This window comes from Microtus ochrogaster, chromosome 5 (genome assembly GCF_000317375.1).
Source record: "Microtus ochrogaster isolate Prairie Vole_2 chromosome 5, MicOch1.0, whole genome shotgun sequence".
NCBI lineage: Eukaryota > Metazoa > Chordata > Mammalia > Rodentia > Cricetidae > Microtus > Microtus ochrogaster.
In genome coordinates, this window is record NC_022012.1 from 80,716,422 (window position 1) to 80,733,424 (window position 17,003).

The 17,003-nt window shown below is 38.3% G+C and overlaps 1 protein-coding gene across 3 annotated transcripts in view; it reads right to left on the minus strand.

Moving 5' to 3' along the window:
* Rbm6 (RNA binding motif protein 6) overlaps positions 1-17,003 on the minus strand; it is a 121,937-nt gene that overhangs the window by 67,810 nt on the left and 37,124 nt on the right. For all 3 annotated transcript variants that reach the window (XM_005347868.2, XM_005347869.2, XM_013346601.2), the window contains exon 6: positions 6,291-6,364. In XM_005347868.2, the coding sequence (XP_005347925.1) occupies positions 6,291-6,364 (74 nt within the window). The remainder of the gene's footprint in view (positions 1-6,290; positions 6,365-17,003) is intronic.

Consider the following 17,003-nt stretch of genomic DNA (forward strand, 5'->3'; position numbering starts at 1 on the left):
AAAGAAAAGAAAAAGAAATATATTACCAAGTCTGGGTGGTGATATGCACACAATCCCAGCCCTCAGGAGGCAGAGGCAGGTGGATCTATGTAAGTTCAGGGCCAGTCTAATCTACATAGTGAGTTCCAGGCCAGTTAAGGTTACAGAATGAGGCCCTTTCTCATAAATAAATTAATAAATATTAAATAGAAATGTAATAACAAAGATGAACACAATGGAGACCCTACAAAACAAAACAAAGAAAACCAACCAAACATTGCCAATGAAGGATAAAAATGAATGAAAGCTTCACAGTTATCCCTTTCTCCTAGACAAAGGTGATGAAGGCATGAGCTAAAATACTCACATCTTCATACTTGATAAAGTTATTTCTCCAGACAGCTAATACACATACTCTGATGAGTTTCCCTGTCACAATACTGTTGCAGAGATTCTTCCTGTTTGACTTGTGCATGCAGGCACTGAGAAGCAGCTAGAGGAGAGGGGTCTTAGTTACTATAGTGAGCAGCCTCACCAATGTATACATAATCCACCATACTCTACAAAGCAAGCCAGCAGAATTTTCTTTTATTTCCACCTCGCAGATCTACAAATACCAGCCAATGATAAAGAGATTTCTTATCAAGACAGCAAAAGATTATGAAAAACTCAATTTAGAGCAGTTCAGCGAACCCTTAGAAGTATTTATAGATACAATCAGGCCCTGCTCTGAGGCTTTCACCAGATCTCTGACAAATTAGAGACTGTACCAATTTAAGTAATTCTGTAAGTAAAACTTGGAGAAAGGAGAACAATCTTCTATAAACACTTTATGTACTCTAAGGAATCATAAGCATTTTATGTACTCTAAGGAGTCAGACCATTTTTACATTTTTGTCCACAAGACTCCTAATTATTGTGACATTAAGGGCCTAAATCTAAATCCAGATACAAAAATAAATTTATTTTTTAGAGTTATGATCAGAAATTATTTGATATATAGAAGAAGACAGGACACATTCATCTCACTTCAAATGCTTACCAAGTGTCAGTTGCTTTGTTAAGTATTCTGCATACATTATTCATCAAGAATAACGTCTCAACAAGACTCTCTGACTATCTTATAGGCTCTCAATAGCCTGCTCTCCTTTTTTTTTTACTGTCTTTCTTTTCTTTTCTTTTTGGTTTTGGTTTTTCGAGACAGGGTTTCTCTGTATAGCTGTGGAGCCTGTCCTGGAACTCCCTGTGTAGAGCAGGCTGGTCTCAAACTCAGAGTCTACCTGCCTCTGCCTCCCGAGTGCTGGAATTAATGGCAGGGCTATAGTCTACTTTATTTTTAAATACCACTCAGCACTACTACATATTGTCCTACTTTTAATCTTGTCAACTTACTTGTCATATTTTTCCATTAAAATTAAGTAATATAGCCTATTTTGTTCCCTGTGGCATCCTCAGCATCCTGGCACACAAAAACACTCATAAATGAATGAAATGAATCATCCTGTTGAATCCACACTAGGGCTTATTGAGATATTAGGAATAGTGTGATTTCAGACCCAGGGGGGTTAAGAAATTTGCCACAGGTAAACTAAGACCTGCCTGCAGAACCTGTATTCCCTCTTCGTGTTGTAGTACCAAAGTAACATGGGGTTTATTTCCCTGAGGATCTCATATTTTTCCATCAATTTTTTTTTGCCATCGAAATATTTACATATGCTCTGAAGTACGAGAAAGGCTACTAAAAAAACACTGATCTGATCATCAAGACTATGGAGTTCAACAAGAGAGGATTTCATGGTCATGGGAGAAATAAGTATCTAGAAAATGGGACTGACTGTAAAGAAAGTGAAGATGTACTTTTGTTTTGAGAGATGCACCACAGCACCCATGTGGAGGTCAGAGAACAACTTGCCCTCCCTCTCCTTCCACCCATGTAGAGGTCCCAGGGCTTGGTTCATTAAGTTTGACAACAAGTACCTTTACTTGATCTTTGCCAGCCTAAATAAGCCTTTCCTCCTTTCTAGGTATAAGATTACAGGTTCCTAAAAGATAGAGCTTGGTTTTGGGGTTTGCTTTGTTTTGAGACAGAATCTTACTATGTATCCTGGAACGGCCTAAAAATCCTCCTACCCTAGGTGTCCCAGGCACTGGAATTACAGGTGAACTCAACCATACCCAGATAGGGCTATCTTAACTGCACTTCAGAACGGAACACCACAAGGCACTCCTTCATAATGACCGCCACACCTGCAATACTATTTCGAATCTAGAAGAGTAATGGCTCTGTTCGTAAGTTTTTCTGGTTTCTTAATCACTAGGGGACCAGGGAACCATAAAAATTGTTGACTGAATGGCTAAAGAAGATGGAAAAGACATCTATAAACCACCTTCTCTTAACTGTTGCTAGCACAAATGAACATTTTTCCAAAGGTCCAACAGAATACCTGTTTGTAAAGAATGATTCCCTAGTTCCACCTGAACTGTTTAAGAGACTAGATACTTTATAGATAGGATTTTTTGTTGAGATAGAGAATGCTTTATACCTCTTATTATTTCCCTCCCTTTTTGAGTGCTAAGAATTGAAACCAGGGCCCTGTGCATGCCAGGCAGTATTTCTATCACTGAGCTATATTCCCAGCTAATGTTGATACTCTTTAAGATTAAAAATAGCTCTGATAAGCTGGGCATGGTGGGGCAGGCCTTTACTTATAATTAAGGAGGTAGAGGCACATGGATCTCTCTCAGTTCCAGGCCAGCTTGGTTTACCATAGAATCCCAGGTCAATATGTTCTATATTGTGTAAACTAATCTTTTTTTTTTTAAGCTTTATTTTATGTACATTGGGTGAAGGTATCAGATCCCCTGGAACTGTATTTAGAGATGATTGTGAGCTCCATGTGGGTGCTGGGAATTGGACCCAGGTCCTCTAGAAGAACAACCAGTGCACCTTACCACTACGCCATTGTTCCAGCCCCATAAACTTATTTTTAAGAAACAACAACAACCAACTCCATATCAGACAGGGGTTTGATCTTCAAAATATACAAAGAACTCATCAAAAGAACAAATAATCCAATTTAAAAAATGGAGTACAGACCTAAACAGAGAGCTGTCAAAAAGGAATCTAAAATGGCTGAAAGACACTTAAGGAAATACTCAGCATCCTTAGTCATCAGAGAAATGCAAATCAAAACAACTCTGAGATTGCATCTTACAGCTGTAAGAATGGCCAAGATCAAAAACACTGATGACAACTTATGCTGGAAAGGTTGTGGGATAAAGGGGACACTCCGCATTGCTGGTTGGAGTGCAAGCTGGTATAACCTCTTTGGATGTCAGTGTGGCGATTTCTCAGGAAATTAGGAAACAATCTTCCTCAAGACCAAGCAATATGACTTTTGGGTATACATCCAAAGGATGCTCAACCATGTTTATAGCAGCATTCTTTGTCATAGCCAGAACCTGGAAACAATCTAAATGCCCCTCGATTGAAGAATGGATAAGGAAAATGTGATATATTTACACAATGGAGTACTACACAGCAGAAAAAAATGACATCTTGAAATTTGTAGGCAAAATGGATGGAGCTAGAAAACATCATTTTGTGTGAGGTAACCCAGACCCAGAAAGAAAATTATCATATGTACTCACTCATAAGTGATTTTTAAATATAAAAAAAAGAAAACCAGCCTACAAATCACAATTCCAGAGAACCTAGACAACAATGAGGACTCCAAGAGAGACATACGTGGATCTAATCTACATGGGAAGTAGAAAAAGGCAAGATCTTCTGGGTAAATTGGGAGCATGGGGTCCTTGGGATAGGGGAGGGAAGAGGCTTAACAAAACGTAGAACTCAATAAAAATCAATAATAAAAAAAGAAACAACAACAAAATAGTGAATTAAAAAAAGCAATGGTACTTTAGGAAAGAACAGTACAAAAGAGATGCATCTGCCATGGTACGCCCATTTATATTTCAACTACTCCATAATAAGACAATGATAAAAGATTGTTAAAAGCAAATTGCTTATGAATTAAATAAATATTCTCATTTTCAGAGAGACTAGTAGGATAGAATCATACAAATTAGAGCTTTCATTCTTCTCTCAAAAATTATAAGTAACACAATTTCTGATAATACTTATTTTCTTAGTGATGGACAGGCAGTAAGAATCCTATTAAGTGAAGGGATATGGCCCTCCATCCAATTATTCTGTGATGACTGAATAGCAGAAAGTGCTTACACTACTACTAAGCTAGAATACATCAATAGTGTTCTCTAGAGAAAGGTATGTTGGCTGTTAATTGGTTTTTTGGTCAACTTGACACAAACCTAGGGAAGAAGGAAACAATAGGGATAAAAAACAAAACAACCCTTCATAAGACTGGCTGGAAGGCAATTCTGTAAGGCATTTTTCTTTTTCTTTTCTTTCTTTCTTTTTTTTTTCTTTTTCTTTTTTTCAAGACAAGGTTTCTCTGTGGCTCTCAAGCCTGTCCTGGAACTAGCTCTTGTAGACCAGGTTGGCCTCGAACTAACAGAGATTCGCCTGCCTCTGCCTCCCAAGTGCTGGGATTAAAGGTGTGTACCACCACCGCCTGGCTTTTTTTCTTTTTCAAGACAGGGTTTCTTTGTGTAACAACCCTGGCTGTCCTGGAACTAGCTCTTGTAGACCAGGCTGGCCTCAAACTCACAGAGATTCGCTTGCCTCTGCCTCCCAAGTGCTGAGATTAAAGGCGAGCGCCACCATGGAAGGTCAATTTCCTTCTTTCTTTTTTTTTTTTTTTAAATGATTGCTTTGAGAGGACCCATTTCACTGGGGGCAATGCCACACCTGGTTAAGTGGTACTGGATAGTATAAGAAAAGAGGCTGGGCAAGTCATGGGTAACAAGCCAGTAAACATCATTCATTTCTAGTCTTTAGTTTCTGCTTTCCGGGTTCCCAGTGTGAATTTTTGCCCTACTTCAAACTTCATGATGAACTATGAACTGTAAACTGAAATAAATCCTTTCATCCTGAAGTTGCTTTTGGTCATGATACTTTGTCACAGCAAGAAAAAAACAAATTAAGATAGTGGCTCATAACTAACCTCAGCACTTAGAAACTCAGGCAGGAGAACTACAAGGTTCACATCTATCCTAAGTTACACAATTAATTCTAGGCCTGTTTGGATTACAGAATGAGATTATGCCTTAAAATAAATAAGCAAACAACCCACAATACTATCTGCATTTTAATAAGGGAGAATCCCTCCCCTCAAAGAAGTAAACAATAAAGCTGGGCATGGTAGTGCAGGCCTTTGATTTCAGCACTCAGGAGGCAGAGACAGATGGATCTCTGTAAGTTCCAGGTCAGCCAGAGGGGTAGTAAGTGCCATGAATCATGTAATCATGTTAAGTAGAGCCAAGTTGATGAGCAAGCACTAGGCTATAGAAAAATATTTTATAAAAAAAACTCTCCTTTAGCAGAACCTTCTTTTGTGACACACAGATGCTTCTAAGTATAGATAGTAGATATCTAACAGTCAAACTACATCCTTAAGATGCCTCTCCCATCACATGATAGAGGATCTGAGACAAACCAAATTAATTTTCCCAAGAGAGAGAAAACAAAAAAACAAAAAACAAAAAACAAGAAGGAATCTGTTTAGCAATTCCTTCCCAAACCACTAACCAGTGTTCAATTAGATGCAGATTACAATTTCAGGTGGAAAGTTGAGTAACTCCTGAAAGTTCAAACATGAATGCAGACTCAATATTCACCAGCTCTGACTATGAACAGCCAATGACTTGAAACAAACTCCAACTGGCAAAGAACAATTAATGAGACAGACACAAACTATCCATTTCTCTTTTCTCCTCAATGCCACTCTCTCAAATATAACACATATAGGAGGAACCTTAGAGCCACAGGAATCACCATTAGTGTGACCTTCATCCAAAGTCTGGGAATGACCATTGATTGACCTAAAATTCCTGTGCAGGCAGATCCTCGAGAGCCTAGACAATAGAGGATCATTTGCATCAGGAACCTACACAACTTTATCACACTTCAGAGGGAAACACTCCAGATCTGTCATATTTCCCATGTACGGTCTCTGGAACGAAGTCAAACTAGAACTGGAACCTAATTTCTTAAATGTACCCTGTACACATTAACTCTTCTAAATAAATTTCCCAGCTTTTAAAAAAAGTTCCTTTGCACAACTGGTTTCTTGTACCTTTCCAAAGTGAAATTATTTGAAACCCTCCCTCCCCATATATTAAAAAATATATCCTTTCAGCATCATTTGACCGAAGTATAAAGCAACCTGGTTGGCCTCCATGCATCCGATGGCATCTTCCAAGAGTGAAAACTCCACGCAGACATAGCCATAGTCGTAACCTGGGGACAGCATTTAAATACAGACGGGAGTGGTGTTAGTGCCTTGCAAACATAAAAGACACATTTATATCCCCTGTTCTGAATCCCTTCAACACAAGCCCTCCCACCTATCCCCTCCCCTCGACACTAGGCAAAGGTGCTTCCACAAACAGAAAAAGTACTGAAGGAAAAGTCTGGGTGTTTCTGAAATTTGAAATTCATTCCAAATGGCTTTTTTCCTATTAACTAAGAAGATTCTTTGCCCTCTTCTCACTGCTGATCAGAAAAGGGTAATCCCAGAAATTTCACAGAAAATTCCCACAGAAAGTGTGATTCAAAACATTTTAAATGACAGGCTGAATCTTCTGGAAAAACAGCCAACAAGAACAGAAAAGAATCTGAAAAAAATAATATATCCAAAGAGAAGGAAGAGAACCAATTACTCCAAAGCTATGCTAAGAGTCACCATTCTTCAAGCAGAAACCACCTTCAAAGACAAGTGCTGATGGAATAATATTCTATTTGGATATACAATAGGCTTCTGGTTGACAAGGAACAGACCATTTCAGCCACCACCATTACCACCACCACTCTACCCCTCCCCATCTCAAACTCAAGTCAAAAACCAGCTAAAATCTTTATGAAAGGAGAAAGATATAAAAGCATAAATTAAATAACTTGATCCAAAATTGTGCTTACATGCAAAAAGCTGATGGTAGAGCAAGCAAAGGGAAAGACGGCAGTTGTTAGTAATCAATGCATGTTCAATAACTCTAGGTATCATTATCAAATGCCTTCCACCTTAACAATGAAAAAGCATTATCTGCAGCACAGGTCTGAGGCTCTAACGATCCATGACACTGAAAAATTATGGGATTTACAAGCTGCTAAACTCTACTTATTAACCTGTCTCATAGTTCCTGATACTGCTACCATATGACTGCAAAAATACACTTGTCACTGCAATGTTCCACATGTGGTTTCCATGCTTTCTCCATTTTCTCACAGGATAAAAAACTCACCTCTAGAACTTACACTATGCAAATGGATAGAAAAAAATAGATGTGATTTATTCAGATGAAAAATAAACAGAAGGAAAGAACACAACATAAAACCTATGGGGATTTTAAACATAAAGTAGATACAACAAGAAGAAACTGATACTCATTGAATGAAGGTATCCAAAACTATAGTTTACAGGGCAAGTTCCAGCATAGCCAAGGCTACATAGAGAAAGTGTCTTGAAAAAGAATTAAAAAACAAACAGTAACTTGGTTGGAGTCTAACCCAGTGGTGTAGAAGGTTCTAGAATTAAAGTCTACTACCAACAAGAGACAAAAATAAGTTGGCCTAGGTGGCACATGCCTATCATTTTAGCTGACACAAGAGAATTGCAACTCAAAGTCAGCCTGGACTAAACAGTGAGACCCTGTGTCAGAAATAAAATAAGGGCTGGAGAGCTAGCTCACCTATAGCACATTTTGCTCTTCCCAAAGACTCAGCATAGGTTCCTAGTACCCACATAGTGTCTCACAACTTTCTGTAACTACAGTTCCATGGGATGTAATGCTCTCTTCTGACCTTAATAGGCACCAGACACACCCATGGTACACAGACATATTTGCAGGCAAAACATTCATACATATAAAACAATTAAGTAAATCTTTTTAATTCTTTAAAAAATAATAATAAACCTTTAAAAAATATACCAAATTTGATCTAAAATGTTTAATGATAGTGATGACTTTAGACTTGATAACTATTTTAACTACAAATGTTGCTATACAATGATACAATGATGTATATCCTTATTTTGAATTTCAGGAAGTGACCAGAAAGAAAAAAACGAAAGTTTGTAAAAAAAAAAAAAAAATGAAAAAAAAAAAAAAAAACCTCAGCACTACTCCAGGCTGAGAGATAGAGAATTTATTTCTATTTTTATTTTTCAAAGAGTCTCACCATGTAACTCCAGCTAGCCTGGAACTCACTAGATTGGCATTGAATTTACAGTTATCTCCCTTCCTTTGTCTCCAGAGTACTGAGAATAAAGGCATGCATGACCACATCTACCTAGAGACAAAATTCTCTATCCTAATATCACAGTTTTAGACAACTCCAACTTGTCTAAACTTACCACAAAATCAGGTTCCTCCTATTAGTATACCACACTTCAGTATACATATTTGTATACAACTGGTTAATCATAAAAAATTTTTTGTTATTCAATTACTTTCAAGTGGAGTTTTCTAAACAAAGTCAGTTTGAGATATATGTATATTTATAATATGCTATATAATATATTATAAAAATATACATAAGACATTCTACATTTTTAAATGGTTCTAAGTATTCTTTTGAAGCACCAAAGAATAACACAAAGGAACATAGATATCTTTTGTCACCAAATTTCTACCGTGAATACTCAAAAGCATGTCCATAACCAGAAAGGGGTAGCCATGGATCACACAGATGCTCTCTTGAATGCTTTGATTACCATTAAAAACATTATCAAAGGAGTGCACAAGAGTATGTAAAACAAAACTCTCTCCACAGGTGTCAAAACGAAAAAAAAAAAAAAAAACATAGAGAACCAATACCAGATTGCAAAGCCCTAAGTTTCCTTGCTATGCTTAAAGAGGCAAACACTGTGGCCCAGAAGAAAACAGACTCTGTGGGAAGAACAAGATGAATCATGACAACATTCATACTTTGTTGAAGAATAAGAAGGTTTTGATACCAAAGTCACTGGAAAGGAAAATTTGTAGTTTATAGGAGGCACAATGAACATCTGTGTATATATATCAATTTAAAATCATGTGACGTTCACAAGCCTACCACTCAAGTTTCTTCAGCATTAAAGTTTAGCTATCAAAAGAACACATAAAGTTTAGCTATATAGGGTTGTTTAAGGTACCCAATCTTGATTCCAAGCATTCTCTGCATTCAAACTTTACAGTTGTATCATAAAGATTTTCAGAAATCGCCAGAAGACAATGTATATAGTACCTGTTACAAACAAGGTTCTATTACAAAATCCTTTAAATATACTGGTTTAATTCCCACAAGAATACTATAAAGGTAATTATTACTATTTACTCAAGGGAAACAAACAAAGAAAGGATAAGTAGTTTGCTCAAAGACACTTTAGTTTCAAAACCAGAGCTAAGTCTTTTAAATCCAAGCAGTTCAGATTCAAATGGATACCATTAATCACCACACTGTATCCTCTTTCATTTTTTTCAGTATGAAGGTTTGAATGCTGGCACGTGCTAGGTAAGAGCTATACAACTAAGGTATCAATCTAATCTTATTCTTCTACTTAAAAAAAAAACTATAGTGTGTGTGTTTGCATGCATGTGGGAATCAGAGATCAACTTTTGTTGTTGATTTTTGTGTTTAGAGACAGAGTTTCTCTGTGTGGCCTTGGCTGTTCTGGAACTCTCTCTGTAGACCAACTGGGCTGGCCTCAAACTCAGAAATCCATCTGCCTTTGCCTCCCGAGTGCTGAGATTAAAAGCATGTGCCACGGCACCTATCTAAAGGCAAAATTCTCTATCCTAATTTTACAGTTCAGAGTTCCATTTTTAAAAATCATTTTCTCTCCTTTTAGCACGTGGGCCTCAGGGATGGCATAAACAACCTTTGTGAAAAGCACCGTTATCCACTGAGCCACCCCACCAGTCTGTCTCATTCAAAAATTTTTAAAAATTAGAACAGATTTTCAACATTTTCCCCTCCCCTCTACGTTCTTCCATGCCCCACCCTCACGTTCCCACTCAAATTCAGGGCCTGTTTTGCTTTGCTGCTGTTACATATTTAAGCACATAAACCTCTAAATACAACCTGCTGAGTCCATTTAGTGTTGCTTGTATGTTTATAATTTCAGGGCTAACGACTTGGTATTTTAATTCTCAGACAAGGCTAAGCTGCCCAGGCTGACTTATTTTTGTTTTGTTTTACTTATTTTAGCTTTCTCAGACAGGGGTCTTGCTATGCAGCTCTGTGTGGCCTCAAATTTGGAGTAATTCTCCTGCTTTTACCAACAGAGTGTTATGATTACAGGAGAGTACCTCTATTCCTTGCTCCCAGGCTGACTTTAAACTTCAGTATGTAGTCTGGACTGCTTAAACCTGCTATTCTCTTGCCCCAGCCTCCTCAGTAGTTAGGCTCCAGTCTTTCACTCTGTAACAAGACCCTAAGATTGTTTTAAATAAGAAATCTTAAATTTAATTTTTTTCAGCCTTAATACAGGATGAGTCTCACACACCTGAGAACAAACGAGCCCTTTCTATAATAAAGAAATACTGAAATTAGCAGCACTATTTCAATTCTGATAGCAGAATCAAGGTGAGTGGGCCTAAAGAAGCCAAGTTAAAAGTATTCACTCTCAATAAAAAACTCTATTGGTACCCACAATCTTTCTGAAAAGACAAAAACTAGAAATTCTTATAAAAGATGGCTATAAAATTATGTAGCAATATGGAATTACAGAGCAATTAAAATTTTAAAAATGAATACACCCTCAATGATAATTATGTAAATTATACAAAAAAGACTGGAATTAAACACAAACTGAATCTAACTCAGAAGTTAGAGACAAAAATCGGCATATAAGATAAAAACCATGCACTGTCAAAATTATACTTGGAGAGCCCAAGATGAAGAACAACATACCATCTTTCAACATAGGTAAATCCAACATTGCCAGTTTTTCCTCCAGCGTTGCAACAGATCAGTTTTCCTTTGGCTGACACCAGATGAAGAGGTTGGCTTGCATTTAAGGGCCACAATGTATGAAAAATACATCACTTTAAATAACAGAAGCACAGCCAGCATAGTCAATGCTCACACTCAGAGAAACTTGGAATTAGAAACCAAACGAAGTCTTAGCCAGGTCTCATCCCCACCTCCATGATGATTCAGTGAAAAGGAAAACAGGAATGTAGGAGAGGGAGGCAGGATTCAAGAAACCACAGATAATTATACAAAAATCTGAAAATGAATTAATGCAATACAATTGTATACAAAACAAAATGATTGTATTGCTATAATGGAATAAACTGGGGTTTTCTTGTTTCCCAGATTTTACAATTACGTTAATCTAAATTCACAGGAAAAGTTCAAGTCGTCACAGATAATTGCTTTACCTAGAGAAGTAACATTTTAAACCCATAAAGAATTATTTGGACTCAAGATGGTAAAAACTGTTAACATTTCCACAAATAGATTTTTACCAAAGGAAGTAACAAAGCGTCTATTTTATTACCTTTTTAAAATGCTGTTTTTCTGGGAAGACATCTTGGTAGGCTAAAGGACGTTTGTATTTATATATATGGCTACCAAAAAAAGCATAACTGACTCCATTTTCTAACCTAAATGCACAGAACTTCTAGAAATGTAAATATTTCTTTTGCGTTTTTAGGCAGCTAAGAAGAATAAGAACAGGGGAAAGAAACTCTGACACTTTCAAATCTTGACTAGAAAGATCTAAATTTGACCTCAGGACTCACATGATGGAAGGAGAGAACCAATTCCCCCAAGTTGTCCTCTGAGCACTATACAAGAACTCTGACAGTCTTGTCACAACGCATATACACACACATCTTATCCATCTTCATTGAACATTTAGTAACCAAAAAGTATCTATGAAAAATTAGGTAGTTAAAGAGGATTATAAGGTACAGAAAACAAAGACTTGATAAATAATATCCAACCCAACCCAAAACTAACTCTTTAGTCTCTATTGCTTCAAAGACATTGATTCTACAATGCTAACAAACAATCTCAGCTTGTTTAAGTCAACTGTTAGTTTACAACCGGCCCATCTTTTAGACTTTTTTATTGATTCTTTGTGGATTTCACATCATGTATTCTGATCCCATTTGTTTCACCATCCTTTCATATCTACCCTCTGCCCTTGTAAACATGTCCCTACCAAATAAAAATAAAATTTAATGAAAACTAAACCAACCAACCAAACCAACAAACAAAAAACAAAATCAAAAAACGTAACAAAAAAAATAAAGGAAAACAAAGTCTTGGCATAGAAGCTATAGTACCCTTTAGTCCATTCGTCTTTAGTTGTAAATGTATATTGCAATGAGTCTGGTTTGAGGCCTCTGGCTTCTGCTATACCCTCTTACTAGGTCCCTCACTGGAATTCCTCTTAGATATCTTAACTGCTGCCCTGTGTCATGGAGACCCTGAAGCTTTGTATCTGCAGGTCTGACCCCTTTACATGCTCCAGCAGTTCATAAATGAGGTAGATATTGGTTGGGGTGGGCCAACTCATAGTCCTGGTTCTGGACCTGGATGTTAGCTAAACTGGTCAACCTGCCAGTATCCCCTCATCAACATCATCAGGGCAAGCTATCCAGCACTGCCCCGGTTAGCTCACCCACTGCAGCAGACAGCAAAGAGTGGGGCCAGTACTCCTGTTCTCATGTCCTAGGACCAGCTCACTCACACTCATATCACCAGGGTCAGTTCTACTGTTTTGCCCAGGCAAGGTACCCCGTGAGACCAGTTCTCCTGCCTGCAGCAGTTGGCAAGGAGAGAGGGCATGCGTCTTTCCCTCACGCATGCCTCCACATGGCAGTGAGGGAGGCAGAGTCAGTACTCCTGCTCTTATGCTGCTCCTGCCCCCACTCCATCTTGCTCACCTGTGCCCCCAACAACAGGGTCAGCTCTAGTGTACTACCTAGCTGAGGTACAGGGCCCAATCTTCCTACTGCTGCAGCTGGTGATGGGCAGAACCAAATCTCCCACTCTCAAAACTCAGGGCCACCTCTCCCACAAATCACAAGCAGTAAGGGGTGGGGGACGGGAGAGAGCATCTCTCCCTTGCCCACTACACCATATGGTATGGGTGTGTAGGGCCAAAATCTCCCAAGGCACATTCTGGCCAGATCACCTGCAGCCCCAATAACTGGGTCAACTCTATTGTGTTGCCCAAGTGAGGTGTAAGGCCCACTCTCCTAAATGCTGCAGCTGGTGAGGGTCAGGGTCAGCTCTCCCACTCTTGGAACCAGGACCAGTTTTCCTAGCTGCAGAAGGCGATGAGGGGCAAGGGATAGGCCCACATTTTGAAACAAACATTTTGTTTAAATAAATGAGATAGGCAGCCCTACCTTCAAAGTTATCTAGAAAACCTCAATTGACATAAACCCAGATGAATTTCATATTTAAGAGTCTATTGGCTGAACTTCAACAATACTAGAACTGACATGACAACTATGAAATGCAAAAGGAGGATTAAAATTATAGATTTTTGTTTCTTCTCTCTTTTTGTGTGTATTTGTGTGCACCCATGGGGGGGGGCATCAGATCCCCCGTAGCTGAGTAACTGGAAGTAATGGTGCTGGGAACTGAACTTGGGTCTCCTGAAAGTATACAAGCATTCTTTTTTGAGGCAGGCTCTCACCATGTAACTCTAGCTGGCCTGGAACTCCCTACCTCTGCTTCCAGAGTGTGGGATTAAAGGCATGCAAGCACTCTTAACCAATGAACCTTCTCTCTAGGATTTTAAAGAAATCAGGATTGTGGGAGTCACTGTTTATTTTATTGAAATCTGATTTAAATAAAACTTTTTCTCTAGACAAAAGTGTTGTTTCTATAGAAGCAAAGTACTGGAGACAGAAGCAGGAATATTTCTAAACTTTAGGCCTTTTGTAGAATATTATTTTAACTAGGTAAAGATGTGTCAAATTTGTTTGTGCTGCATTTGTTTAATGATATAAGAATCTGTGTTTAATTATGTAAGGATGAGTTGCATTTGTTTCACTTTGCCTAACTAAGGCACTTGATTGGTCTAATAAAGCGCTGAACAGCCAATAGCTAGGCAGAGAAAGGATAGGCTGGGCTTCCAGGCAGAGAGAATAAATAGGAGGAAGACTCTAGACTCAGAAGAATAATAAGAAAAGAGAACAAGGGAGAAAGAGAGGAACATGCCTGGCTCCAGCAGGAAGACAGGCATGAGAAGCAGTGAAAGTAGGGTATACAGAAAAAAGGTAAAAAGCCCTGAGGCAAAAGGTAGAGAAACAGGTTAAGTTAAATAAAAAAGAAAAAAAAAAAGCCAGAATGCACCCAAGCTAGGCCAAGTTTCTGTGCCATGATTTGATAGTCCTTTTGTACAGAGGCCAGCCTGGTCTACATAGTGAATTCCAGGATGACCAGGGCTTTGTGGAGAGATCCTGACTCAACAAAGGAAACACTGACAGAAATTGTAGGGAACTTGATTCCACAGTACCTACATCTCTGAACATAGAGAATTTTAGAAGAAAAGTAATGTATCAAAAAGGTAATTAATTTTAGGAAAAAAAAAAACGATTCAGGTATCAGGATTGCAATCAATGGGAATATACAACAAAAAGGACTAGTAACTTGTTTTATTAAAATTAAGAAAATCTCTAATTTGTATGTCAAACTACCTTCTGGGAAAATGGAATTGGTCCATATGAAACTCATCACTTTGACATTTTAAGAGCATTTCTAGTTTGTTTCCATTCAACTATGCATATAAGGACTGCTGGGGGCGGGGGCTGGAGAGACAGCTCAGCAGTTAAGAGCACTGACTGCTCGGCCCGGCGATGGTGGCGCACGCCTTTAATCCCAGCACTCGGGAGGCAGAGGCAGGCGGATCTCTGTGAGTTCGAGACCAGCCTGGTCTACAGAGCTACTAGTTCCAGGACAGCCTCCAAAAAGCCACAGAGAAACCCTGTCTCGAAAAAACCAAAAAAACCAAAAAACTAAAAAAACAAAAACAAGAGCACTGACTGCTCTTCCAGAGCACCCACATGGCAAACAGCTGTCTGTAACTTCAATATCTGACACCTGATGTGGAATTACCCTCTGTATGCTGTGAATACCATTGGTTAATAAAGAAAGTGGTTTGGCCTGATAGAGTAGAACAGGAAAACTAAACTGAATGCTGGGAGAAAGATGGTCAGAGTCAGAGAGAACCCATGTAGCCCCACAGGAGACAGCCACAAGAACTTTAGCTGATAAGCCACAGCCACATGGTAATACACAGATTAATGCATATTAATGTGGTAAATTAATATGTAAGAGTTAGCCAATAAGAAGCTAGAGCTAATGGGCCAAGTAGTGATTTAATTAATACAGTTTCTCCATGATTATTTCGGGGCTAAGCAGACACCCTCACACAGGCATACATACAGACAAAACACCAATGCAAATTAAAAAAATAATTTAAAAAAAGGATTGCTGGTTTATAATAGAGCCAATAAAATAAGGAAAATATACAGATATACTGGCTAAATTTCTCAAACTGCATATGGTTCTATTTTATTTAGTTTTCCATGTGGACCAATTAGTTACTTAGAGAAAATAAAGACACAGGGATGTGGATTAGTGTTAAGACCTTGGGTTTGTTCCTATTGCACTACACACACAAAAAATCAAAAATAGGTCGGGCGGTGGTGGCGCACGCCTTTAATCCCAGCACTCGGGAGGCAGAGGCAGGCGGATCTCTGTGAGTTCAAGACCAGCCTGGTCTACAGAGCTAGTTCCAGGACAGGCTCCAAAACCACAGAGAAACCTTGTCTCGAAAAACCAAAAAAAAAAAAGGAAAAAATGTTCAGTTTTCCTTCTTCATTTTCTGAGACAAGATCTTACTATATAGGCTACTTAAACTAGTCCTGAACTCACTACACAACCCAAGATGGCCTCCAACCGAATAACCCCCCCCTGCTTTAATTTACCCAATGCTGAGATTATAGGTAGGTATTGCCACAGTCCACTACTTTTATTTCAAAATCTGAAATTAGTCACAAGTGTCATTTTATCCTGATGACAATGGGTCCAGCAGAACAACCATTAGGAAACTTTCTTACTCGATTTATTTTTAATACATTGGCAGTGTGAACACAATGGAGGATAATGTCCTACTTAAAGACCATAATCTAATGAATGAGTCAAGAAGAGAGGAAATAAGCAAAGTCTATTTCCAGATACTAATTAAGTCAAAGGAGAGCAGTTATTTTTTTTTAAAGTCAGTGATCTCATTCAAATCATATTCTCACTCCTTTTCCACCATTCCTCACTCACCCACCATGCACAAAACAACCAATCAGAAAATAAAAGGGGGGATAAAATCTTTGCAAACCTGTTTTTCTCAAGGCAAGAACACACTTCATCCCAGGAGAAAGAATAGAGTAACAGAAGGATAAAGAGAGAAGATCACCTGTAGCAAACTGACCAAACAACTGAAGTCCCAGATAGAGACAAAAGTTTTCTTTTCATTGCTGTATCCCCAAACAAATAATAGCATAGCATTTGGCTCATTCAATGCCACATCAATCAGAATGAGCATCATAACTTGGGCAACATAAAAGTTATAGTTAAGTTATAGTTCTGAACATTGACATAAAACTACAATTAACTCACACATGATCACAGTCAAGCCACATGTCTCTGGGCTTTGTTATCTAATATGTGGAGTAGAAATGATTAACTCCTTTTTATGCTTCTTTAGTTTTCTTCCAGACAGAATTTTGCTATGTAGCCCAGGATGACCTCAACTTACAAGAATCTCCTGCCTCAGTTTCCCAAGTTCTGGGATTATAGATATAGATGTGAACCACCACCCCTACCTGTGATAATTCTATAGAGTGGTTTCCGGGATGCAATAACATCTATC